This window comes from Perna viridis, chromosome 12 (genome assembly GCF_037379345.1).
Source record: "Perna viridis isolate PV_CMFRI_1.1 ecotype Kerala chromosome 12, ASM3737934v1, whole genome shotgun sequence".
NCBI classification, from domain to species: Eukaryota; Metazoa; Mollusca; class Bivalvia; order Mytilida; family Mytilidae; genus Perna; species Perna viridis.
This window is the reverse complement of record NC_142456.1, coordinates 8,913,938-8,939,849: the sequence shown is the minus strand read 5'-3', so window position 1 is coordinate 8,939,849 and position 25,912 is coordinate 8,913,938. Positions and strand designations below refer to the sequence as shown.

Below are 25,912 nucleotides of genomic sequence, written 5' to 3'. Positions count from 1 at the left end.
GGGCTGTAGGTAAATAGCGTTATCTCCCATGTCAATGAGCTGTTGGCCAATAGATAATGGGTTATCATCCCTCTCACAATTAAAAAAAAATGGGAAAATTAATGTGTAGTTAACTTGTTACTATTTCAGTGACCAACATTTTGTTACTTCTTTTTCTGTATTGTCAAAACATGCTGGTCTTCTCTGTTATGCTCTAACTTTAACCAATAGCTTTATAAATACTGGATATCATGCATTCACACTTGTCCTGCCTCCCCCCAAAAAAACAAAAACAAAAACAGAACCCCAAAGAAAAAACCCAAAAATTGAAATGAATGAATGAAAAGAAAATTATAATACCTAAAGTCTGCCGTTAACTAGCCCTTAAAATGACAAAAATGCCAGTTGGTTTAAAAATTGGTTTAAAATTCAAGATCTCACAACAGATTCCTGACAATAGGGATAGGACAATTAGTGATGAGGCTTTAACTAGTTTGATTGAGCATCAGCCCTACCCTAAACCTCTAGCAAAGGCAGACAACATTAATTTACATGATAAAACTGAATTCAATTGTGGGTCGATTCCAGTGTAAATAAATGAATGTAAGGAGCCAAGCATACATTAACTAAATATATACACTGGATTTCTGCAGTTCATGAAATATGTTTCAGAAGTGGTATAACAACGTAAAATCAACCATATAAATAATTTCTCTAAACTCATGTTGATATCATACAATTCTTCAACAAAAACACAAGAAAAATACATGCAACCCCAAACACAAATACATGTAAAATGTAGAGAAATATAAGAAGGATCGTTTGAGTTTTAAAACTTTATATGTCTTTAACGATTTCAAAAGATGATCTCCAAAGTTAATTTATTTTTCGCTAAGAACATTTTACATACATTTGTATTTTTTTTGTTTATCTAATAGGTTACAAACCTGGAGGAAACGACCCCATGATTTCCACTTCAGTGACAGACAATAGAGGATTTAAAGAGTTCCCATACTGACTGGCAGTATAATCTATACAACTCTTAAATGTGAGAATAAGGTTGGATTGTTCTCTACCTTGTCCTCGAAAGGTGTTAGAATCTCTGACCAGCCACCTACCATATAAACAGCAGAAATCTGTATGCTGCCTCTTTTTCACACGGAATACACTCCTGATAGAGGGTTCCAAGGCGTTACTGACAATATCAGGATGAAGTGGACAGGGTTCACTGATGATATTGGAATTGAAAGATACAGGGTAATTGCTTGTTTCTTCTTGACTAGTAAACGTACTTGTTCCAATATTTTTGTTGTGTAGACGAAGGAACAACCTTAAGTGGTTATAGCATTCCCGAGCATCATTTACCAGTAATTTTTACGTGTATTGCATTCTTATTGATAAACACTAATTATAATAAATTGTCTGTGTATGAAGGGTACAGTCCTTGAAAAATTGAAGGTGTATTATTATTACAAATCTAGCAGCTATCACACAATTTTTTTTATTTTCTTTTATTATCAATATTTTCAATGTTAAACGTCACCTATGAAGGCGATGACCCCAATGAACTTAGTATGTTCTTTGCTTATGTTCAAGATGTCCTTTATCCTCATTTTACAAAGATGACTCTAACAGAAATGAGCCAGAACTTCTCCATACAAGCCATTAATAATTTATTCAAGAAAAGTGACAAGGCTGTTTCCCAACTGACTGTTGATACAACTCCTCCTAGTGTTGATGGTAAGTTCAATGAATTCTTGATACAACCCTGAAAAGGTTAGATGAACATTTAGGCAATTTTTAAAGTATTGACAGTTAAATAAGCACTGGTGCAACACTCTCCATACAGATTAAGGCCCTTTTATCACTATACCCCCTGCTTTAAAAGTGTGCAGTATATAGTAATTATTTTGATTGAGTCTATTTGTTAATTCTTTTCGGTTGTTCCATCCACATATTTTATAGAGTTTACTCAGCGGCTACTTATCACTATTTGAGAAAAGCTTTATATAGGTGTACCATATAGTCCATGGGCTGAAAGGGTCCACCGTGCAATTCCCCCACCCTTATATAGGTGTACCATAATATATATAAATCATTGGATGCAATCTCAGATTTTTTTAAAATATAATTCAACCTGACAGTTTCAGAGGTTTGAAGCAGGGGGTATCCTTTAATGAGCTTTGCTAACAGTTTATTTTGTAGGAGTAACAATCTGAATTTAAGAGTGAAGTCCGATTCTGTAATATCAATGGTAGTGGTGTTCATTCCAAATTCCCACACATAAACTTAATATTCTACTGGTCATTGCATTAAAAAAGGTTCAATGGAAAAAAGCACATGCCAAATCTATACAGATAGAGAATTGCTTATTGTCAGCAGATGATTGAAATAAAATCAATCAATATTTTTTACAGGTACCAATAACATGGGTATTTCCGGGGTAAATGAACAATACATTGTGTCTTGGGATCAAATATTTACATCATTAGGTGATATATTCTACGAGGTGTCGACCGGCTCCTTCAGTTCTGGTGTTAATATCATACAATGGCAAGAAACCAACCAGACCAGTGTAACATTTGGTATACCAGTATCTGTATCAACAAAGTCAGGGTTACCAGTCTAAATAACTGCGAGAGCCGTGTCTGATGGAGGATATTCTGCTGTTAAAACAGGAAAATTTGTTCTTCCTTAAGAAAAAAAATGAAACTTTCTTCAGTTCATGTAGAACTATTATTTCTATGCAAATTATTTTTTTTTCCTTTTTTATGTAAGATGTTGAGCTAAAAAGATACTTTATGTTTGACCAAAAAAAAGTTTAACAAAATAATGATAAATCTGTTTTAATGTTCCTGATGTGTAAGTGATATAAATTTGGCATCATTTAAATTTCTCTTGTCTTGAAGAAGACTCAAATGTGGATCCAAATTGCTCATGTTTTGAAAACAATGCCACTTCACCTGTACGAGTGGTTCAAGTATTAAAGCCGCCCAGTATAAATTAAGTCTGTGATGCATTTTGATAAATACTTTATTTTTTAAAAACTGTTCTGTTTTTATTTAATGTTACTTACTTCGTTGCAAATTGCTACTTGTATTCACAGAGGCAGGCCCATGGGGGGTTTATGGTTGAAAGTTTAAATGGATTATATAATAATAAAATGCTTTGCATGACACAGCTTGGTATGACTGCAGAGGTTGAACCCTTAACAGTTGATGCAAGTACACACACACACCATTCAAACTTGACTCAGTTTTGACTTTTGATTATGATTAGATATTTGACACAGGATAAAAAATTTCCCAGAACTGAAGTGATCACTTTTTTACCCTTCTTCTTAATGGCTCCAGTTAAAACCTGCAAAATCAAATTTTTAACCCAAACTTCCTTTGGGGATAATACGCCTTGTGGTACACTTTCAAAGCAATCCATTCCCCTTCACTAATGTTATCATCTAGAAATAATAAAAAAAAATAAATACTTGTTGCTGGCCTCTTATTCTTACTACGCTCCAATCCCGACAATTAATCCCAGTCTTCCTTTTGTGGCATGGCACCTTGTAGTAAAACAAATATGAGATCTATTTACTTTTACTCATTTTTTATTAAAGGGACAGTAGGAAAATGCTTGTTTCAGGCCTTTTTTGGTCCCTAATGTGGAACAATAAAGGTTTACCTATGCTTTTACTGGGGTTGAGTTGTTAAATGCTATGAAATTCATGTACATGCCCCTTTTGGGCCCCTTATTTTCAAGCGGTTATGGCCATAACCCCCAAAATCAACACCAACCTTTCTTTTGTGGTTTGAAACCTTGTTAACAAACTTTATAAAGATTAACTGAAATACTCAAATTATCGCACGAAAACCAATTGTCTACGGACTACGACAACATGGACAGATAAGCTTTATTTATAGTTGGCAAGACATGACAACAAACATATATATATATATATATATATATATATAAAGGTCTGAAAAATTCCCAACGATGTTAGAACTGTCAAATTTGCGATGCAAATTTTGGTCGTTCCCTCCGTAGGACTCGAACTCGTACCGCTGTGACATCTATGGCAACACCGCCTGCACAGAGTCCTTTCTATAACACAAGACACTTTTTTAGCTCACCTGGCCAAAGGCCAAGTGAGCTTATGCCATCACTTGGCGTCCGTCGTCGCCGTCGTCGTCGTCATCGACAATTTTTAAAAAATCTTCTCTGAAACTACTGGACGGACATGTTTTAAACTTGGCATGATTGCTCCTTGGGGTGTTCTGCATAAAATGACTTGGGATTTTTGATCCATGAAAAAACATGGCAGCTCTTACTAAAAATAGAACATAGGGATCAGATTGCATTTTTTTGCAAATAACTCAAACACCGCTGCCTTTAGCAAATTTCTGTCATGTTAAAATTGTTCAGCATCATGAAATGGACATATGCCAAAATTTTCAAAACGATTGTTCAACTGATGTAGAAGTTACGGCCCCCTGAAACAGTCTTTTTTTTTTTGTATTTTGGCATGTGCAACTTTGAAAAAATCTTCTTCTCAAAATCCATTGCACAGAATTCAATGAAAGTTGGCATATATATTCTTTAGGGTAACCCACACAAATTAACTGTTCGGATTGTTGATTCATGAAAAAAAAACATTGCCGCCGTTGCCAAAAATAGAACATATGGGTCAGATGGCAGTTTTTACAAATAACTCAAAAACCGTTGCCTTTAGCAAATTTCTGGCTGGGGTAATATTATTCAGCATCATGAGACGAACCTATGCCAATATTTTCAAAACGATTGGTCAACTGATGTAGGAGTTACGGTCCCTGAAACAGTTTTTTTTTTTGTATTTTCGCATGTGCAACTTTGAAAATCGTCTCAAAATCCATTGCACAGAATTCAATGAAGTTGGCATATATATTCCTTAGGGTATCCCACAAAAATTGACCGTTCGGATTGTTGATTCATGAAAAAAACATGGCCGCCGTTGAAACTTTGAAAATCGTCTTCTCTAAAACCATTTAAGAAATTGAATGAAAACAACATAATAGTTCTTTAGTGTATTGTGGTCAAAATGACTGTCGCGATTTTTAATCTGTGAATAGATATGACTGCCTTTACTAAAAATGGAACTTAGGGGGCATAATACAGGTTTTTGAAAAAAAAAATCAACAATTGTTGCCTTTAGCAAATTTCTGGTTCAGGTCATGAAATGCTATGAAAAACATTTCCCTCATTTGACAATTCAGTTGATTTTAACTTAGCCTGTCTCATTCCTCAAGTTTTTCAAATAAGAAAATGGTTAACCAGATGAGCGATTCAGGCTCTCTTGAGCCTCTAGTTTTCTTTTAAACGGACAAACGTATTCCTAATCCGGACTTCAGATTCACGAAGAACACTGCACTGTTGTCTGATTTACAAGCAATTCCATAGGAGAATATGATGAATCTTCTATCAAGTGATGATATAACCATGAAACCGTAAAATAAATGATATTGACCCAGCCCGGTATTAGTATATACCTACAGTTTATTTTCGATTTCGCTGATGTCGACTTTATCTAAACTTACAAGATGTTAATAAGACATATTTGTGGAGGATGGAATATTGAATATCATGTATATTTCAATGATGAGATGTCTTGTAGATGTCTTGTATCCACAAGTAAGATGATGGTGGAAGAATTCTTGTCTAACACGCGTTATAGTTTTCACAATACATTTGATGTTTTCATTTAGTGCTCTCCTGTGATTCAATGCCCAGTTATCAGCTAAAACAAAACATTTTCGAAAAAAAAGTTATGAATAAACTCAAATTCCTTACATTGACCTGTTAACCGTATTTTAAGGGAAATGTACTCATGTTTAGGAAGTAGACAGAACTTTCACCAATAATGCTTATCATGAAAAGTAAATTATTATTGACTCACTGTGAAAGATTTGAGGGGCTGGTCTTCAAATGTTAAAAATAAGAAATGGATTATTTCCTACAGTGTAAGAACCATTATATGCACTCACTGTACATACTTTTTGAATGATGCATGACTAGAACTTTGCACAGTTAGCACACATAACAAAGCTAAGAACAAATATGAATGAATAGATAACAAACATGCCTTAATAAAGTATTGATTAACACGTTAAGTATCGAATAAGGGGACATATGTGGAATAAACTTTGTAAATAAAACCAAAAAGACAGTCGAAAAACAAGTTGCGTAGCACATAGGAGCTTGAAGGTTAACACATGATACAATGTAAACTAAAATGAGGTCTGCGCGAATGTGTTTTGCTCAACAAGACATCAGCTGCACCATTTGGTGAAGGTTAACAAAGAAAGTGGAGTGAGATCAGAGAGAATATAATGAAGATTGGTTGTCCAATCTCTACATTTAATAATTGTGACATCCTTAGAACTTTGGCCATTTATCACATTGGTTTTATGAAGATGAAGTTGAGGAAGCTGATGTATTTATTGATCAAGGAAAGGTCTACATTTCTATTGATACTGAGCTAATATTAACCAAACGATTTTTTAACTTAAGGTTTCGCTTGATTTTCCAAAAAAAAATAAAAAGATGTAATCTTTGACAGTTTTCAAAGATAATTTTTTTTCAAACCATAGGTGACAATGTTTGAAAACTTGAAAGGGTTGTCGATAAAATATTTCGGAGAGGCTGAAATAAGAACTTAAAAAATTATATATACAACACATTCAACTCTATCGACTCCTAGATATCATATAAAATATAAAAGATAAAAACACAATTAAGTTATTTTAGCTTTTTCAAATTGGGCTATGATATAAGTAAAAGACAGCGATTGCGGATGCTGGGTTATTGACCAGTCCTCTGAAACTAGTCTTGATAGGCATTTGAAAATAAGTATAGGACGGAACAGGTAATCCCTGCCAGGCTATGAGACATCTTCGCTACTTTATACGATTTAGATGCATCCCATGAAAGGCTGGTTGTCAAGGAGGAAAACAAAGGACAAAAGAGAGATACAATATTTATGTTCTCCGATGTGAACAGAGACCTCATTTATTTGAATGCTGCTACAAACACATTGCTTGACTGTAGGGTTAGTTGCTTAACCTTAACCAGTTTTTAGATTGCGGAAAAAAAATTTCGAGTATTGAGTTACATTTATGTCCAAATGCTTAGCAATTTATGTTATAATCGTTGTAGAAATCTTAAATTTGGCAGATATAATTCGTATGGTGTATATTTAATATAAATGAAACTGACACTGCATTTTGCAGTCAAATATATTTTTTTCTCGTCGATTTTCAAAACCCTGTTAGCCCCTACCCATTATTTGTTAATGTCTAAAAATTACTATAAACACATAACACTCGATGATTAAAGTAACACTGATCCGATCTGTCTTAGAGTTGCATGTTTGTTAATTTGGCATCTTCCTCTGTATATTTGGAAGATGATTTGGAATTATTTCTTACAAAGTATGAGGAATCTCTACCAAGAATATATATTTGTATCTAGGTGTACCATCTTTTTTGGAAACAAAACAACGATGTATAATGTTTTTAAGTCGGGATTTTAACTGAGTATGGGGAATAGAAGTATACAGTGTTGAAAAATCATAGGTTTAAATGCTATTATATTCAGATAATAGTCTTGAACTGATTGTCTCCAAAAGATCTTTCGGATCCACAATGAATAAATACCACAACGGGAGTAACACGTATTGTGGTACGACTGTAGACCCTCTTTGACAGTTGTGAGTATAGAACTTAAAAGTTTTGAAAGAGGTTTTGTGGTACATTATGCAGATCCAGCTATGAAACGTTGTTTGTATGGATTCTTGTGGAGTTTAGGAATCCAGTACATAGACGGTAAATCATAATCATCGTCCTTGGTAGAGAGACCAAAAGAGGATAGTACAGATTTATGGTTTTCCACAATCTCTTCTTTGGAGAGTATGGTTTGCAGTATAGGTCTTATCACTGCTATTATTTTCTGATAATACACATTGGAATTAAAACATTTTGCAGACAAAAACAATGTTGTTTTGGGCTTTGTCTGCTGGTGCGACAACATATTTGTCATGTGTAGTAGACAATGTTTTTGCTACATCGGGGTCTTTGAAAACTGATGTAGCCTTGGCACTCATTGACGTACTTAAAACTTTCATTCGTTTCAAAATTAAAGACCTCACGGCCTGAGAAGGAGGAAGGAGACCATCTATGGATACATCATGTAACTTAGGTGACGTATTGTGGCGATGGCCATGACTCCTTTCCAGTCTTGGATTTTTGTCAAATAAATTCATCACATTTATGCTATTGTTATATTCGCTTGAAGGTTTCCTATACTTTTGATGTTGTCATTGCATCCGTAAGGTATTGTAGTACCTAGTCTGCGTATTCAGTACTCCTCTCTTTCCCTAAGATAGTTTTTACTTAGAACGGGACTGTTCGTAGGTTGGTATTTTTTTTTCTAAAATACGAACTTTCATAGAGAGGATAAGATAGTTTTTACTTAGAACGGGACTGTTCGTAGGTTGGTATTTTTTTTCTAAAATACGAACTTTCATAGAGAGGATTGAATGATCTTGTTGATTAAAGTGTTGATAAACTGTCCGGAATTTGGTAATGTTAATTCCCGAATGATGACCGCACATTATTTTGTTTAATCGTTCTTGCGTTTCTCCGACATATACTAAACCACATAAGTTGCATTCTAATCCATATATTAAGTTTGTTGATTTGCAACTTAAGTCATCGTGACTTCTTATATGGAAGGCTTTGTTTGTAAGGGAACTGGAGAAGTAAGAGTCGCTTATAAGAATGTTGCATGTTTTGCAATTTTTAATACCACATTTTGATATCGTACAATGTGGTTCGTCATCGTTGTAGTCAAATATATCATTTAAAGTGATGAAACATGGTTTGATAATTTTGAAATAGTCATAATTTTTGTACTGGAATAGATGGTCTGCTGACTTAATGTGTGATTGGGTACTTTTATTATTGATAGAGTTACATTTATGTTCAAATGCTTAGCAATTTATGTGATTATCGTTGGAGAAAGCTTAAATTTGGCAGATATAATTCGTAAGGTGTATATTTAATATAAATAAAACAGCCACTGCATTTTGCAGTCAAACAGTCTTTTTCTCGTCGATTTTCAAAACCATGTTAGCCCCTACCCATTGTGTGTTAATGTCTGAAAATTACTCTAATAACATAACACTCGATGATTAAAGTGCACAGATCCGATCGGTCTGAGAGTTGCATGTTTGTTAATTTGGCATCTTAAAGTTGTAAAATTGACAAAACATGTTAACTTGATAATATCCCTTATGGCTACAAGTATGCTCATAAGCAAGCAAAAGCTGTAAAATAAATGCATATTGACCACGGTAAGGTTTAAAACTTTGGAGTCGATTTTTAAACTCCACGCTGTCTGTACAGACGTTAGCTGAAATCTTAGAGCTCTAACAGTTTCATTTTTGAGTTTAATTGCCCCGAACAGGTGCAATTAAAATCAAAAATGAAACTTACAAAGCAACTGCGGTTAATAAAGCATGCTTTTGTGCTTAAACCTCAAGAATAGTGACAGTCTGTTCCGCTCGAGTTTGTTGCGGTAAGATATTTTGAGTATTGAGTTACATTTATGTTTAAATGCTTAGCAATTTATGTTATAATCGCTGTAGAAAGCATCAATTTGGCAGATAAAATTCGTAAGGTGTATATTTAACATATATAAAACCGCCACTGCATTTTGCAGTCAAACATTTTTTCTCGTCGATTTTCAAAACCATGTTAGCCCTTACCCATTATTTGTACAAATACACCTTTTATCCAGGACGAATAACTCAGAGGTACATCTAATCGGCAACTATTGTACACTACACAACAATAGAGAGCTTCAAACAGCAGACCAAAACGTCTGCTCTTGAAAGCCTCTTCCAACAGTAAGAAGCCTAATTGTATTTTACAAAATAATAAAACCAAAAAAATGTATTGATCTTTTAAACACTTTGTCAAATTATGTTTTATAAATTGAAATCCACGCATGCACGGCACGTAATTATCAAAATTGATGGTGTACGGAACATCAAGGAAGAAGAAGATTTCCCATCTCTTCCTTGTTCACAATTGCTCTTAATAACATAGGTCAAAACAGACATTCCTTTTTATCGCATATTTTGTTTCAAAGTGTCTCTGGCCTTAACGATGTATTTTGAACAATTACTCAATTGAAAGGTGTGGTTAATTTAACTATTTGATATTGTGTTTTTATAGTAAAATTAGTAAAAAAGCATGTATAATTTTATATTTTTGTTTGTAATTACATAATTTTGGTTTATTCATTGAAAGAATTGTTTATATATGAACAGGTAGATGTATAGGATAATAAGACCATTACACCATACCAAATTCAACATTCCTGATAATGGCAATGCCATATTCCTGTTAATTACATATTTTTTTCTGACAAATTGAGTATGCGACTAAGAGGAATCAACTGTATTTTTATTGCCACTGGAGACTATTAGAGTGATGTATAAAATTATTGGAGTATTGAAACATGTATACTTTTCTAATTTATGAAACTATGGCGAGCGTAGCAAGCCAATTGTTTTAAAGAGTAATCAAGGGAACCAAGGTTATAGCGGTAATCAAAAGAATTTAATCCAGGAACAAAGACCAGACATGGAAAACAGACATACACAACAAAGAACATAAAGTAACTAAAACCATACATACAAAGTAACAAAAGTAAATGAGCAACTCGGACTCCGCTAAAACCTCGGAGCATGGACCAGGTGCACCGGTAGGGTAAGCGTCCTCTGCTTTTCTAGAAACACCCGCCGAGTTGCTCATAAAAAGTCAAGTCCGGGGTAGACAAACGAGGAAAGGAAAACTATGACCCGTTGAATAAATCAGTTTTCATGGTGCTGATGGATGCACCATAACGATCCACGAGTTCATGATGACTACCATAAAACTTCTGTAGTGATGTAGCAAAATAACCCTGTTCCCGAAGGTTTTGCGCAGGTTTGAATATTTAATTTCAATTAACTACCCAAGATCAGAATATTTATTTTCAATTCTCTAGCCAAGGTCAGTATGTTTATTTTCTAACATTTTGCAAAGTCAGATTATTTATTTTCTGGTGTGATGAGGCCAGATTATTTACCTCCTACATAATCAGTGTCATATTATTTATTTTCAAAATCTGCCACCCCCCCCCTAAGAATCTTATGGTCGTCCCCCGATGACGTATATATTCTTATTGCGGCCCAGAATAGTTCAAAACAGTATATAAACACCGGAAAAAGTTGCCCGAAAGGCATCAGCTTAAGATGAAGAGTCCATATCTTTTATATATGTTTTCTAAAAAGATATCCATGCATATACTATTATACATTCAATTTGTAAAACTATTAGAATTTAAGCTATTTCTCAAATTGAAGTTCATATCGCTGTTGTTTGTTACGGAAGTATGTCACATTTAAAACATTTTTGCGTTCACAGAACGCATATCTAAACCCGGAAACATTTATCATAAATACGAATTATAATATCATGTGGTACAAGGAAGATTTTTTTTTATCTGTAACACGGGAAACAAAAATTGTGTTTCCACTAAAAAGAAAAGTATTAAAATGTACCTTGGACGAATGTACTACACTCGTCATTTTATGACGTTTGATTTAAACGTTTCGTCTGATTTGCAAAAAAATGAGTATTCGTTTTGTAGAAAAGGACAAATCAAGTATGAAAATAAATGCATACATGAAACAAGAATCTTTTCAAATGTCTTTGAACGAAAGTTTAATTGCAAGACTCAAAATATTTTCAAAAAGAGAGTATAAAATGTCGAGACAAAATGCGAACGTCTATAAAATTCGTAGATGCCTGACAACTGTGCAAGGAAAATCGGCAATCGGCAATTTATGTCAAAGAAATTGATAACTTTTTAAAATGTTCTTTTGGAAAGGTTTCTGCGCATGTATATAAAGGATTTTACGACCAAATGTGTAATCATGAAAAATACATAGCAATGTGTTGACATTATTTAAATAGACATTATTGTGTCCTTTTTTTAAATGACGCTTAACTCAATACCAGCAATAACAATTACGATGTGAATTGTCTTTATTGCAACATTATTATGTTATTGGCAATGTAATGTACTTTATGCTGAGCACATACTGACAGTTTCAGTGTTGTTTTATTGAGAATAGTACGACTTATATTCCATGTTTATCACAAATTTTGTCACAAAATGAGATGAGTATATTGAAAAAAAAGCACTTAACATTTCTGTATATAAGAAAGGAAAATAATTTACTGTAAAGGATGTCCATATTTGTAACAAATACAAGTATCCTCATTATTATGATTGACCAAGACCACATGGATGTCAAAATGACAACCCACAAATAATGAAGCTTGACCTGTAAGTACATTTGTATTAATAAAGAGCATACATACAACATTCTTGTATGAAAAGATGTGTCTTAGAGTCAGGACTTGCGTGATTAACAAAAAAAACTGAGACAGATTTTTGTTCTAAAGCCGAAAATACATCAACGAATCTGCATTAAATCTTAGCATGTGGAACCTGAGCGAACTACTTCTGTTCAATTCAGAATTGGAGATATTGATAATTTCCTTAAATTATTTTTTTTTATTTTGTTCTCGAATATTCATGTTACAAACAAGGAAATATGTCATGACAAGTATTGTAGTGTTATACGCGAGACTTCAATACATTTGTAATTCCATTGTTTTAACACCTGATTACACATGCATAATAATAATAGTGGTGAAGTGTTGTCCACAATATCTTAAAATAAAAAAAATCTACTTTGTGACAGGTACTTTATTCTTATAGCTTACTTCTGTTAATTTTGATGTTCTATTTATAATTGCTGTTTAATGACAATACCTGATAAGTTAATATAAGATTGTAATGGTATACAAACATAAAAATTTACTTGTATTGCCTTATCCTTTCCTATGATATACATGTATATTGTTAATGGGTGAACAGTTTTATTACCAGATTTTTTTTCATTCCAGTTCACAAACAGTATAACTGGACGCTGCATAATAGTATGTCCATCGCTGATTTGAGTGATTATGTTTGACTTCTCACCATAGAGGAAAAAAACAGCCAACACATAGCCACTTCATGAACAAAATGTAATTACAAGAATCCCATTTGATTTTATTTTAAATAGTATTTTAATGCATGTTCATGTAGATAAAACATTTTCAAGAGAACGGCAATAACACCAGAATATATACTAACAAAATAAAATCAATACAAACTGAATGTTTTTTCCTGGATTTCTATGGTATTTAAAGAAACTGTATACATGTATTTGTTATAATAGAGTACAAACGTCAGCCAACATAATTCAAAATATCCACCTTTTGTGCACAAAGGAATATGGACAGCAGCTGTATTCCAAAGATGGTACTGTTAACAGTCAGTTGTCTGATTTGCATGTAAGGAAAAACAAAAAAAAAGATGTACAAAAAAATCACAACACTAGTATGATAAATTTAATTTGAAAATACATCAAATACTGAGGTTCTTTCTATGTATACGGTAAAATCTCTCGGCGATTGATTTGGCTTCCGATTTAGATAGTTTTGGTTATGAGTACTTCTTGTATACAATTAATTTTCAGAGTTGGGTCTTCTTGCATATTTGATTATAATGCTAGTGGTGAAAGGTTACTCCTTGAAATACATAAACAAAATATGGAAAGATGCAATATATATGATTTTTATTTTTGTATTTACGAATAAATCTTTTTAAGGGCAGTTGATAAACCCATCTGAAGTTTTGCCATTTTTAATTGGGAACCTGCAAGTGCTACCATATATATGTATCAAAGTTTTGGAACGGTGACCAAGTAAGTAAATGTTTTTAGAAGTTTGTGATATTTATACCCTTGATTCAAAAACATTTATTACATTGAATTTGTTGCATTAATTACAGTCTGACACTTTCCTATAAAGTCGAGCAAAACAATTCAACTGTAAAATGCAAATACTGTAGCAGGGTGCTTCAGGAATATCACCATCTAGTAGGAAAAAATAGCAATATAAAAAATCGAAATCATAGATCTTTTGTCATAGATTATAAGTTAGCTCGATCATTGCACATGCAATCAGTGAGATATGTGCACTGTGTTGCTAAAATGTCTATACAAGTAATTTTTCATAGCGTGTTTAAAAGACTCTAAATTTACTTTGCATAATTTACGAGGAGTGTCTGATATAGAAAAAATATACCTTTTTTTTTCAGTACTGCTTATTGTTTTTAAGTCATAAAACGTCAATGTCGTAACATTTAGTATGAACTTATAACAATGCATTTTACATAATGTACCCTGTCGTTGCCGAACAAAATCAACCAATCGCGGTGTAGAATAATTAAGGTATATAATATTTTTACATTTTTCCTAGTTTTTCTAGAAGATGACCTTGAATGAACATATTTTAAAATTTAAATGTAAAAATCATAGGTCACCAAACTTTATTTTGAGATAATTGAGCCTTAAAAGGCATTATTTTACAACATACTATATAAAGAAGAATAAACTCACATCTTTTAAAAAAAAGGGGGGGTCATTGATCTCTTTTTCTTGTAATATTAAAAAAAACAAACTCCAATTACATTTCTATAGAACATAGTCCCCTTTGAAAAGAATTTCCCGCCTGTTCTCACTATTTAAAAGGACTTCTTACAATTCATATTTGTAATTTTATCTTACATTTTTTTATGTAAAAAAATCTTTTAAAATATTTTCAACAAATTTTTCTACACCATTTTAACACTAGTAGTTAATTGAAAATATATATGTCCGTATGATTTTGCAAGACGACAGAAAATAATGCTCCGTAATAGTTATTATATGTATCTACCTTAGGCACCTACATTCAGGAAACATTCAATGTAAAAATTTAGAATTTAGAAAAATGGAAAAAAAATAATAAAATAAAATTACTATACTATTCCAACCCGGTTAAATTCGTCGCTCAGAAAACGGTGCTGGTCGCAAAAATGATTTAAAAACATCAAAATGAACACGTGAAACAGAAGGAAAATGAATCATAAGGAGATGCAGTGACTATTTTTCCGGTAACCGTCACACCATTCTCTCAGTATTCACACCAGGAACTGATTCTAGAACTAAAATCGTCTTGTATATTTCGACAATTGCTACTTTTAAGTAATGCATCTCTTGTTTCTTTTACTAAAATTACCACATAGTTGTCTTTATTGTAAATTGCAAACTCTGATTATTGAGGTTTAATGCCTGAGCAGCAATATTTCAGCTATATTCAGGCGATGTACATGAAATAGATGACAAAACCAACAAGAAATGATGATGAAATGAAAAATCGGATGGGACATAAAGGTGATGGGGGCGACAAATTTTGATTGCCAATGAAAATAGAGATAGATGGGTAGCGTCGGTCAATTTAGCTTTCTGTGGCGGTACTCTATGGTTTCTACTCCAGGAGAATACCACAGAACGGTTCTTTAACGTGTGAGGAACGTGGCATCTTTCCCAACACGTTGCACCACTTAGGTTTGCGGTTTGGTTGTCCGTATTATAACCTGACGACCCCAGCATGTAACATGCCAGGGTTACCCCATTCTACCTACTCCTATATCACGATTCAACGAGTGGGTATATCTTCTACCGAAATCTATTTCTTTTTTCGATTTATTGTGCACATACCTGACATATAGAAGTCTATCAGAAACAGAGGATAAAATAAAGTTAGAACTTAAAATCCCTTAGATGTAAACATCACAATCAAAGGCGCAACCTTTAACATAGTTGATTTGATAGTCTAATCGCACACACAAACGTAGTCGTAATTACGCAATTTTTCTATTATCTTTTAACATGAAAAGAAAGATTGTTATTGCATAGATAGTAGTGATTTGCCGAATGCTCCCAGTGTAACTTTTTTTTCGATAATTCACACTGTGAAATAAATTCTGTAATTTCACTCTCGCGCTTTCTCCCGCCAAAACGTCACAACACGAATATCAATACGCCGTATACAAAATTTTTAATTTATGTTGAAAATAACAATGAATAATGGAGGAAATCTATATAATAAATAGGATAATCAACTGGTATCGTGCCAAGAGCGCATTTAGATGTAACTCGTGCGCGGAACACGTTCCGCACACGCGTTAAATCTAGGCGTTCGTCGGCACTGGTGATCATATTTTCGTTATTCACTCTTTCCAATTAATTATCCTTTTACTCTTAAATATAAGTGAGAAATGTGAACCCAACTTTTTTACGATGATTTTAGAAGTTTAAGATAAATTTTAGCTGCATTTATTTATTTTTACTAGATTGCTTGGGTTCTGAAAAGAAATAGATAGTAGAGTATAAAGCATAGACTATATTGTTTTGCACATTTAATTTACCTTCTTCGCCTTGGCTATATCTTCCTGATATCAAGAATTGCGAATAAAAAGGTCACTAATGCGTGTGGAATACAGTATTCATCTGGTAGACTAAGGCTTAAGTTTAAAAGATATAAATTCACAAGTACTCTGTGATATTCTTTTGAATCAGACCATACAATATGTGTAGGTCGGTTTAATTATCGGTAACTCGGTAAAACCATGCAAGCACTCATGTGTATGACATTTATCCCATGCTTCTGTTAGAATTCACCATGACAGGTATATTTGAACAATAAATCGAAAAGAAAATGAATTTAATAAATCCCTTAAATTGTGATATGCACTTCAATAATTTTCTAATATAAATAGTCATACAACACATTTTGTATTGACGAAAACAACAACCAAACTATGCGAGGACACAATCAAAATCACACTAGGTATGTTTACCCTAAATTTATCAATTCCATAAAACAAGAATGAAAATGGTGAATATGTCAAAGAGAAAACTACCCCACCGGAATGAAAGATTTCAGGCCAAAAAAGGCCAACCTAGTGTCTTAAATGAACGACCAGGAATCGGTTGAAACATTTTTTTAATGTTTTTACGAGCTCGTGTCAAATTCTCAGTTATACAAAGATTTCTTTCTTCGGCATCTGAATCATTGTTACAAATACGAGCAATCGAGCCAATTGTGATATGTAAACACCATATGATGGTGAAATGAGGCCGTCATAATCTAAAACGAGTAATCAAGGAAACCAAGGTTATAGCGGTAATCAAAGAGTAATCAAGGGAACCAAGGTTATAGCGGTAATCAGAAGAATGTAATCGAAGGACAAAGACCAGACATGGAAAACAGAAACACACAACAAAGAAAATAAAGTACCTAAAATCATACATACAAAGTAACAAAAGTAAATGAGCAACTCGGACTCCACTAAAAACTGGGAGCATGGACCAGGTGCATCGGTAGGGTAAGCGTCTACATGATAAGTATCTTTATTAGTAATATCGATGTCGTCGTTGTTAAGAGCAAATATTTTGTCTAAATATCTGAAGTTGATATTAAATATATCCAGCAAATGTTGTATGTAAGGGGCCATAAATTGTGATTCGTTACAATACAGAAAGAGTAGTATATAATTGGTTACCATTGGAATTCCAATAATCTGATGATAAACGGTATCACAAGCGAGCAAAAATGTTGTTTAACGGGAATTCTAGTGATATAAGCATATCAAAAGATGTCCAATTAACGCAGATTTTTTTTTGTTTTGTTTGTTTGTTTGTTTGTTGTTGTCTTTTGTTTGTTTTTTTTTGTTTGTTTTTGTTTTTCATTACTAAGCAATGCTGCGAAAGAATTCGAACACAAGTTTTTCTTAAGTATAACAATTTGGTTAACTCACCTTGGTTTAGGTTTTTGACTTGTTGATCGATTTGCGATAAACACCGGGAAGCAATGGGCTAACCCAGATTATTTAATGTATTTCTTCCTCGTAGGTTAAAAAATAAAAGATAAACTGAAGTTGACAATTACGTCTACATTGAATAACCGATAAAACGCTAGAGATAATTGTGAATAAATTTATTAACGTTTGAAATATGTGTTTATAAAGACGTCATATATGAAATGAATTGATTGGCAAAAAATAGTTAAGCAGTAAAACATCGTTCTTGAATGAAAGCAAACAAACACATACAGTCATGAATGAGAGCTGGGGGAAACAAACACATACAGCCATGAATGAGAGCTGGGGGAAACAAACACATACAGCCATGAATGAGAGCTGGGGGAAACAAACACATACAGCCATGAATGAGAGCTGGGAAAAACAAACACATACAGCCATGAATGAGAGCTGAGGGAAACAAACACATACAGCCATGAATGAGAGCTGAGGGAAACAAACACATACAGCCATGAATGAGAGCTGAGGGAAACAAACACATACAGCCATGAATGAGAGCTGAGGGAAACAAACACATACAGCCATGAATGAGAGCTGGGGGAAACAAACACATACAGCCATGAATGAGAGCTGGGGGAAACAAACACATACAGCCATGAATGAGAGCTGGGGGAAACAAACACATACAGCCATGAATGAGAGCTGGGGGAAACAAACACATACAGCCATGAATGAGAGCTGAGGGAAACAAACACATACAGCCATGAATGAGAGCTGGGGGAAACAAACACATACAGCCATGAATGAGAGCTGGGGGAAACAAACACATACAGCCATGAATGAGAGCTGAGGGAAACAAACACATACAGCCATGAATGAGATCTGGGGGAAACAAACACATACAGCCATGAATGAGCATATTCAGAAGAAATCATCAAATGGTGGCAACGATAATGATGAAACCAGGCGTTTGAAGAGAAAGATGGCACGTGATGAGCAGACACCTGAGTCATCAAAAAAGTGGTAAGTTGTGAATTGTACTCAAGTATATATGTGTATACTGTGTAATGCATATTCGCATGCATGTTTTCATTACGCCATCAAAGAAGCCTTGATGCCCTCTTCGTTATAAAATGTATCCATGATCCTACTATTTACGAAGAAGAGAAAAATCTAGATTGAGATCTGCGAAAAACGATCCCCTGTAAATTATTGGAAAAAAGAGTAATATTTTGCATTTTGATTTTCTGGGTGTCTCATGATGAAAACTTGCATATGTAAAAAAAATATTATCCTACTATGAGGAGCTTAAGAAGAAGAAGAAAATCTTTACCAAGATCTGCGTCATACGCTTGTTGACTTTTAAATACTTATCGTATTTTTGTTTTATTTATCTGTGTTCATACTTTTTTAGCATATACGTCTGAAACTATGCTTTCCTCGAGTTGTTTCACTAACGGTTCATCTAAAGTCAATATCTAGGACATTCCGTAATGGAATATTTTCATCATAGTTATAGTTATACATTAAAAGCACTGCTGCCCAGACGTTAAACCCAATAATCAATCAATCAATCCTATTTAAAACAAATAATTTGTTTATATATTTAATCTTTATATTTGATAATGACGGATTTGAAAGGTAGTTATATTCAGTTAGGTGCAATAACTTTATCAGACAGTTCCCCGTGCAGGTCCGGGTGTCGAAAGAATAGGCCTGCTGCAGCGCTAAGCTTGTCGTAAAAGGCGACTAAATAGTGCTCAGAACCCTAGCCGGGGGCTAGGCGCTCTGCCCACAGAGCAACTGGGTTGTGTGCCCCAGGTGGTGGAATGGGGTATCCCTAGCGTGTTACATGCTGGGGTTGTCAGTCTATAATACGGAAAACCTGACCGCAAACCATAGTGGTGCACCGTGTTGGGAAAGATACCACGTTCCACGCACGTTAAAGAACCCTACTGTGGTATTCTCCAGAAGTAGGAACCATAGGGCTCCGCCACAGGAGGCAGTGGCAATCACAATTTGTCGACCCCATTATCCGTGTGTCCCAACCCATTTTTCATTTCATCATCATTTCATGTTCATTTTATCAACCACTTCATTTTCATCGCCTGAATATAGCTGAAATATTGCTGCTCGGGCGTTAAACTCCGACAATCATTCAATCAATCATTTATCAGACAGTTGCAATAAATAAACCGGTTTATAGTCAAAGTAATTAAATAAACATGATTTTTTGAGGTATGCCCAGAGAAGATTTTCGTTAAGGTGCATGCTAGACCTTGATGACACAATGGTTTTGGGTAGGAGATTAGAACATGACCTGATTGTGGAAACCCAGACAACCTCGTAATCAAAACAAAAATGATGCATAATAGTCCAAACGAACCGTTGCCTTTTTATCAAATATAATGGATGATATTTGCCTAAACGTATTTTCTTTTGCAAGAGTTTATTTTTTTAAATGTCGCGCAAAAATATTATGCGTGCTTATTGAGATATAAATATGCATGGAAATTTCACGTGATATCTGTATGAATTCAGCCTTTACATACCTTTCATGTTTTTCTTTCAATATAAAAACTACCCCGAATTCAACGTCAATTTCATGTGAATTTTAGGTGAAGCTCAATTCTTGTCAATTTCACCTGAGCATTTTGTGCTGTATACTGGAAGAGTTTTCAAGACAACCAACATTTTAACGGAAATCAAAAGAAGAAATCCAGGCACAAAGAACAAATATGGAGCACAAACATAAATTAACCAAAAATAATACAAATAAAGTAACAAAAGTAAATTAGCAACTCGGACTCCACTAAAAACTGGGAGCATGGACCCGCGATTTTTTGCAGGGGTACATGCATATGATTGATTGATTATTTGTGTTTAACGCCCGATCAGCAATATTTCAACTATATTCAGGCAATGAAAATGAAATGGATGACAACATAAACACGATGAATATGAAATGGATAACAAAATGAACATGAAATGATGATAATGAAATGAAATGAAAAAAAGGGAGGGATGGGTAGGGTCGGGCAATTCAGCCTCCTGTGGCGGAACGCAAGGATTCCTTCTCTTATCGAACACCACATCAGGGTTCTTTAACGTCCGAGGAACGTGGCGTCTCTTCCAATATGCCAGGGGTACCCCATTCCATCACCTGGGGCACACAACCCAGTTGCTTTATGAGAAGAGCACCCTAGCCCCCGGCTATGGTTCTGAGCACTATTTTGTCGCCTTTTATAAGCTTAACGCTGCTGCAGGCCTACTCTTTTGACACCCGGTCCTGTACGAGGCTGCAGGTGTGTAAGATAAAGTCCACATATTTTGTTTATAATTATAGAACAGTTTGCGTTATATGACCCTCTCCGCGAAAAAAATGGGGGAAAAAGAAACCATGTCATCTGTTCGTATTTCATATTTCCTATGTAATTACTTTGCGCAACTCCTCCTGAATCGACACTAATGAAATTGTAAAGGAATATTGAGCATTTTGTGTAGATATGCATGAAGAAATATATTTACTGCAGGAGAAATCAAAAAGAAGAAAATCAAACTTTAGGGGTTAATATGGATAAACTTCGATAGTGTTATTCCTCCTAGACCGCCCAATGGATTTTTATGACATTAAATGGGAAGGTTGAGCACTACATATAGACGTACATGGAAGAATATTAGTACTCTCTTTAGACTCCAAAGGGTGATTTTGTTATTTGAAGCGGGAGTATTTTCTTTTTGAGCTTGAACGCAGTATTTCTTTATTTTTTACTTGCGAATTATGTTGTTTCTTGTAGATTACATATATGATTGGTACACGAAGTCAATCAGTTTTGGTAATATTTTTTCCAGGCATTTCGACGTAGTTTTTATTTTTTCAGAAACTTATTCCTGTACGGCCAATTTACGAAAGGAAATATGAAAAACCTCCTTGTCATGTTTTGATGCTGCGAAAGGATTCATCAATAAAACTGCAACATGAATTAGAAAATGAAGGATGGAAAAAGACGGAAAGTACTTGTGCACAGACAGAGACAGATATTCTGTTTTTTTCGAACGTGACCGAACTGTTACGGATGAACTTAAACAGGCTTATTTACAAGAGAAGTGTTTAAAAAATACGAAACAAATATTATTCATAATTAAATTGAACGAAAACAAACGATGCTTTGCGCAATGTATTGGGCAGTGTAGTCATATAGTGTATGATTTTATTGACCCTGATTTCTCCTTTAAAGTTGCAAAAACAATTGTTAATCCCGAAAGTATTAATTTCATTTCTTGGCAACCGATTTCCGGTGATATAATGTATCGTAGTAATAAATATAAAGCAAAGAAGATCGGTTTAGATCGCGCCAAAACTGATGTAATAGGAATTATTAAAGAATTCTGTGGCAAAATGTCAGAGGAATGAGCTACAAAATTAATCTTAAAAAACTCGGTACCTTCTGTCACAGTGACACCAAGAGGTTTAAAGATTGCAAAGAAAATCAAGCATTCTTCTTTTATTTACATGTTGAAAACATTTTCTGAACTGTACAATGACCCAAATAGAAAGTCTTCATATAAATGGAGAGTAATAAAAAAAATAAAGAGGTTAGAAAGGTGTCAAAAAAGGTAACTTTGAGAAAAAATTTTAAGCGGCCTTTATTAATAAAAATGATACAAGATGATGATACCTCTGATGACCTTTACTTATGTGATGAATACAAGGACATGCCCATCCGACTTTTCCATCATTTGAAACAGAAAATAATCGGCCATTTACAGGTTTCGCCAAAAGTCCTAGTATGATGGGTATTACATCCTGCCTAAAGGGACTTTTATGTAAAGAGTACGAATTGGATTCGATCGAGATTCAATTTTCCGTTGACACAAACACAGGCGGTATTTACATGCCTCTTTTAAATCTCGTTAATGGAATGGTTATGGATGAAAAAATATATTATCACAATACTGGCGCGTGGTATGAAATAACTAACTCGGGTATGAACATGATTGATTACAACTTCATCAGTGCTTTAGAAAAAAATATGAACCCCACCCATTTTTCTAGAGTTAAACTTTCGTTACCATGGCATTATAATTGTAATGTTGATCCTTCTGATGAACATTTCAAGAAATTTTGCGATTCAGTTTTTGATATACCAGCAAACAAATTAAAAAGTGTTGCTTTTAGGCACGTAGGAAAGCCAAGTTCTGAAGATGCGAAAAAGTTTCATATAAAAGTGTGCAATAAAACAAATGAAAATGAATATTGTCAATTATACTTAAGCTTGCAAGAGATCACGGACTTGGGTCAAGAAAGTTACTTTGTCGGTGATTGTGTAACTCATCCTATACACATAAATCTAGAATTATTTGATCTCATGGAGGTAACAAAGGAAACCCTATATTTGTTCCATATTAAATCTACTATAGGTGAGAAAACACGAGTGGCTTGCTCTCAAATAAGGGATGCTGCAAAACTGATACAAGACAGTTTACTCAGTAAAGGTAAGACGGCCGTCTTATCAAATTGGTTTAATGTTCTGACAAAAACAAATTCACAATTAAAGCACAGAAAGAAGGTGGCTAAGCAATTTAAGTTATTAACAAAAGAGAAATTTATTAAATTATTCAAGGAGAGGGAAATTGTATTTGTTTACGCATTTTCAGATGACGTAAAACGCAGAAAAACTATCATTCAATATTAAGCCGAAAGACGTTTTAAAGAGGCAGATTTCTTTGCTCTGTCTTGCTTTGATAGACATGATAAAAAGCAATTGAACGACTTCAATGAGGAAACCAAATCAAAACTTCTAAACCATTTAATTGAAAAAATAGATACTGGAAAATATCGGATACAAGACCTTTTTGCTTTCCAAACGAAAGAGGAAATTTACAGTTTATTCGATAAAGAGCTTTACCTGTCAAGAGCGGATAAAAAAGATTTTTTTTTACTTTTTAGATAGAAAACTCTGCCCAACAAAGCAATTCATATCAATAATTGGTAACTAAACTGAACCTTGTTGATCTCGCTGATAATTTTGAAAGTGAATTCAAAAAGTCAAAATTAAAATTGTTGTTTTACACAAATAAATAACAAGTTGAAATATGTCTTACGACATCCAGTTTGACATTTTTGCAATGTATGTTGAGTGCCGACCGAAAGCATTCCATGCATGTACGTGTTGTATACTGTACGTTGTTTGGTACATGTACGAATAAAAGATGTATGCATCTCGAAATATGCATACATAAATATGAGTAGAGTAGATGATCTTTGATCTTGCTTGGCGCTCTTCTGTAGTTTTTTTTCGGCGTTTATTGAAAGCTGAAAAAGGTTTCTTTCTCATGAAATGCTGTACGACAGTTATACTCACTATACCACACTCCATAAAGAGTTATTGTTATATCAAAGTTACCATTCTTCAAATCAACATTTTTATAAGAAGTAAATGGAACAAACTATAGTTATTCGTGTTTTTCTCTCTTGTTAGTTACTGCTCCAGGCATGCGAATTTCTAGGGTATTTTTCAGTTCAGTTTTCACTCGTAGTTTTTTTTATAATATTAAGAAAATAATTATAGTTAAGCTTGTCTTGCATGTTTCTTTAAAAAAACAAAACCCGCCTGCAATACCAACTGAAAAAAATGACAATATAGTAAAAAAGAAAGATTCACCTAAAGACAAACAATTAACATAACTCAAATAAGCAACTATACTCAAAACCTCGGTGCAGTTGAACAGGTGCCCTATAAAAAGTAGCTGATATAAACCACAAATATTCACATGAAGTTCATGTGTCCCAAGATCCATATTAAATTCTCATTGTTTCAACATGATATTAATGTTTTTTGTACGTGTAATTCACTTCTCATGATTTCATCGTGAACTCTCAACAACAAAACTTATAGACTGAATTCAGGTGCAAATAATGAAAAATTAGTGTAAAATATGAAAAACTAAATACTTAACTGGACTGGAGAAAAAGCAGATCTTCCTTGGCCTATTCTTGATTTCACCCAAATCTCCTCTGTCTCTGGTATGATGTAGATTAAACTTTTTGGAGTGAACAGAGATAAAACTATTCCCAAAGGAGAATCTTTATGTATCTTAGTACAACAAACACGTGATACAAAAGAGTACAAACATGTGCGAAACAGGTTTTGGCATGACATGGGTTGTGCCTTTGTTATATGACTTACATGTATGATGTACCGAGATTCTCAACCACACATGGGATAATCAAGTTCAAGTTATTGTTCTTTTCATGAAAGTGTCACTAATAGAAGTACATTGAATTTCTTCCATTTACTATTTTATAATTGCTATCGACATGGGGGCCTGTGAGTTTAAAGCATTTTTTTCTTGGAACAATTTATAATATATTCACAACCGTTCACATCATTATTTTTCCTGTGTTAGCGAGTATAAAAATTAAAGGATGTATTGAACATGGTTCTGTCATCTGCTAAATACAATAACTAAATAGTTAGTTTAAATGTCCCAATCGCTTTGTCAATCCTTTGTATTGTTCAGCAGATTGATAACAAAATAATGTCATGGTTGTAGGAAAGACACTGTCAACTTCAGATTTTCAAGTTAAAGATTTATTGCTATTGTACTCTAATGTCATTTTAAAATACGGTTTTCTTTAAAGGCAAGGTATGAGGCATTGTTCGTCGAGGATGGTTGTCAGTTGGAAAAAATATTTTAGTTAGATTGACACAGAAAAGGATGAGTTCGTTGAACGAGTTGAAAGTAATAATACTTGTATTTACAATGAGTATCATACAAATTAAAAATGCGTGGACACTTCACTATAATGTGATAACACAAAACAAAATAAACCAGCTACAAATGTCCGACTTTATTTCACCAATGCCGCATTCGAAACGTCGGTAAAATCAGAAGTCGTTAAATGATATTTGTTCGGTTCGGACGCTCGTTCCTAGCGTGCATTTAAACGAACGCAAAACGATGTGTAAACGCCCGATAAACGATGCATGAATGCTAAAATCGGAAACGTGAACGTTTCAAAGAATGTAATATGGAATAGACATTGCCTACAAGGACCGACCTTTTGTATTGGGAGGGGGGG

General features: G+C 33.9%; 1 protein-coding gene and 2 long non-coding RNA genes across 4 annotated transcripts; 2 read left to right on the top strand and 1 right to left on the bottom strand.

The window, feature by feature from the left end:
• Positions 1-1,597: 1,597 nt before the first annotated feature.
• LOC148601095 (uncharacterized) lies at positions 1,598-2,608 on the top strand. The gene is made up of 2 exons (XM_088555096.1): positions 1,598-1,719; positions 2,397-2,608. The coding sequence occupies exons 1-2, from the start codon at positions 1,602-1,604 to the stop codon at positions 2,606-2,608; spliced, it is 330 nt and encodes a 109-aa protein (XP_088411222.1). The 5' UTR covers positions 1,598-1,601.
• Positions 1,636-24,912, bottom strand: LOC148601093 (uncharacterized). Its single transcript, XR_015917085.1, has 3 exons — positions 24,787-24,912; positions 2,464-2,672; positions 1,636-1,747 (listed from the first exon to the last, which is right to left on the bottom strand). It is a non-coding gene; the product is annotated as an uncharacterized LOC148601093 (long non-coding RNA).
• LOC148601094 (uncharacterized) lies at positions 11,525-23,081 on the top strand. 2 transcript variants are annotated; one of them, XR_015917084.1, is made up of 5 exons: positions 11,525-12,411; positions 13,038-13,160; positions 13,792-13,882; positions 17,918-18,849; positions 21,708-23,081. It is a non-coding gene; the product is annotated as an uncharacterized LOC148601094 (long non-coding RNA). The 2 variants fall into 2 exon arrangements; XR_015917083.1 differs by having other exon boundaries at positions 13,787-13,882.
• Positions 24,913-25,912: the final 1,000 nt, after the last annotated feature.

Coding starts and splice junctions, on each gene's coding strand:
- LOC148601095 (XM_088555096.1), top strand. CDS start 1,602: ATGACTCTAACAGAAATGAGCCAGAACTTCTCCATACAAGCCATTAAT. Junction 1,720..2,396: donor AACTCCTCCTAGTGTTGATG/GTAAGTTCAATG, acceptor TATTTTTTACAG/GTACCAATAACATGGGTATT.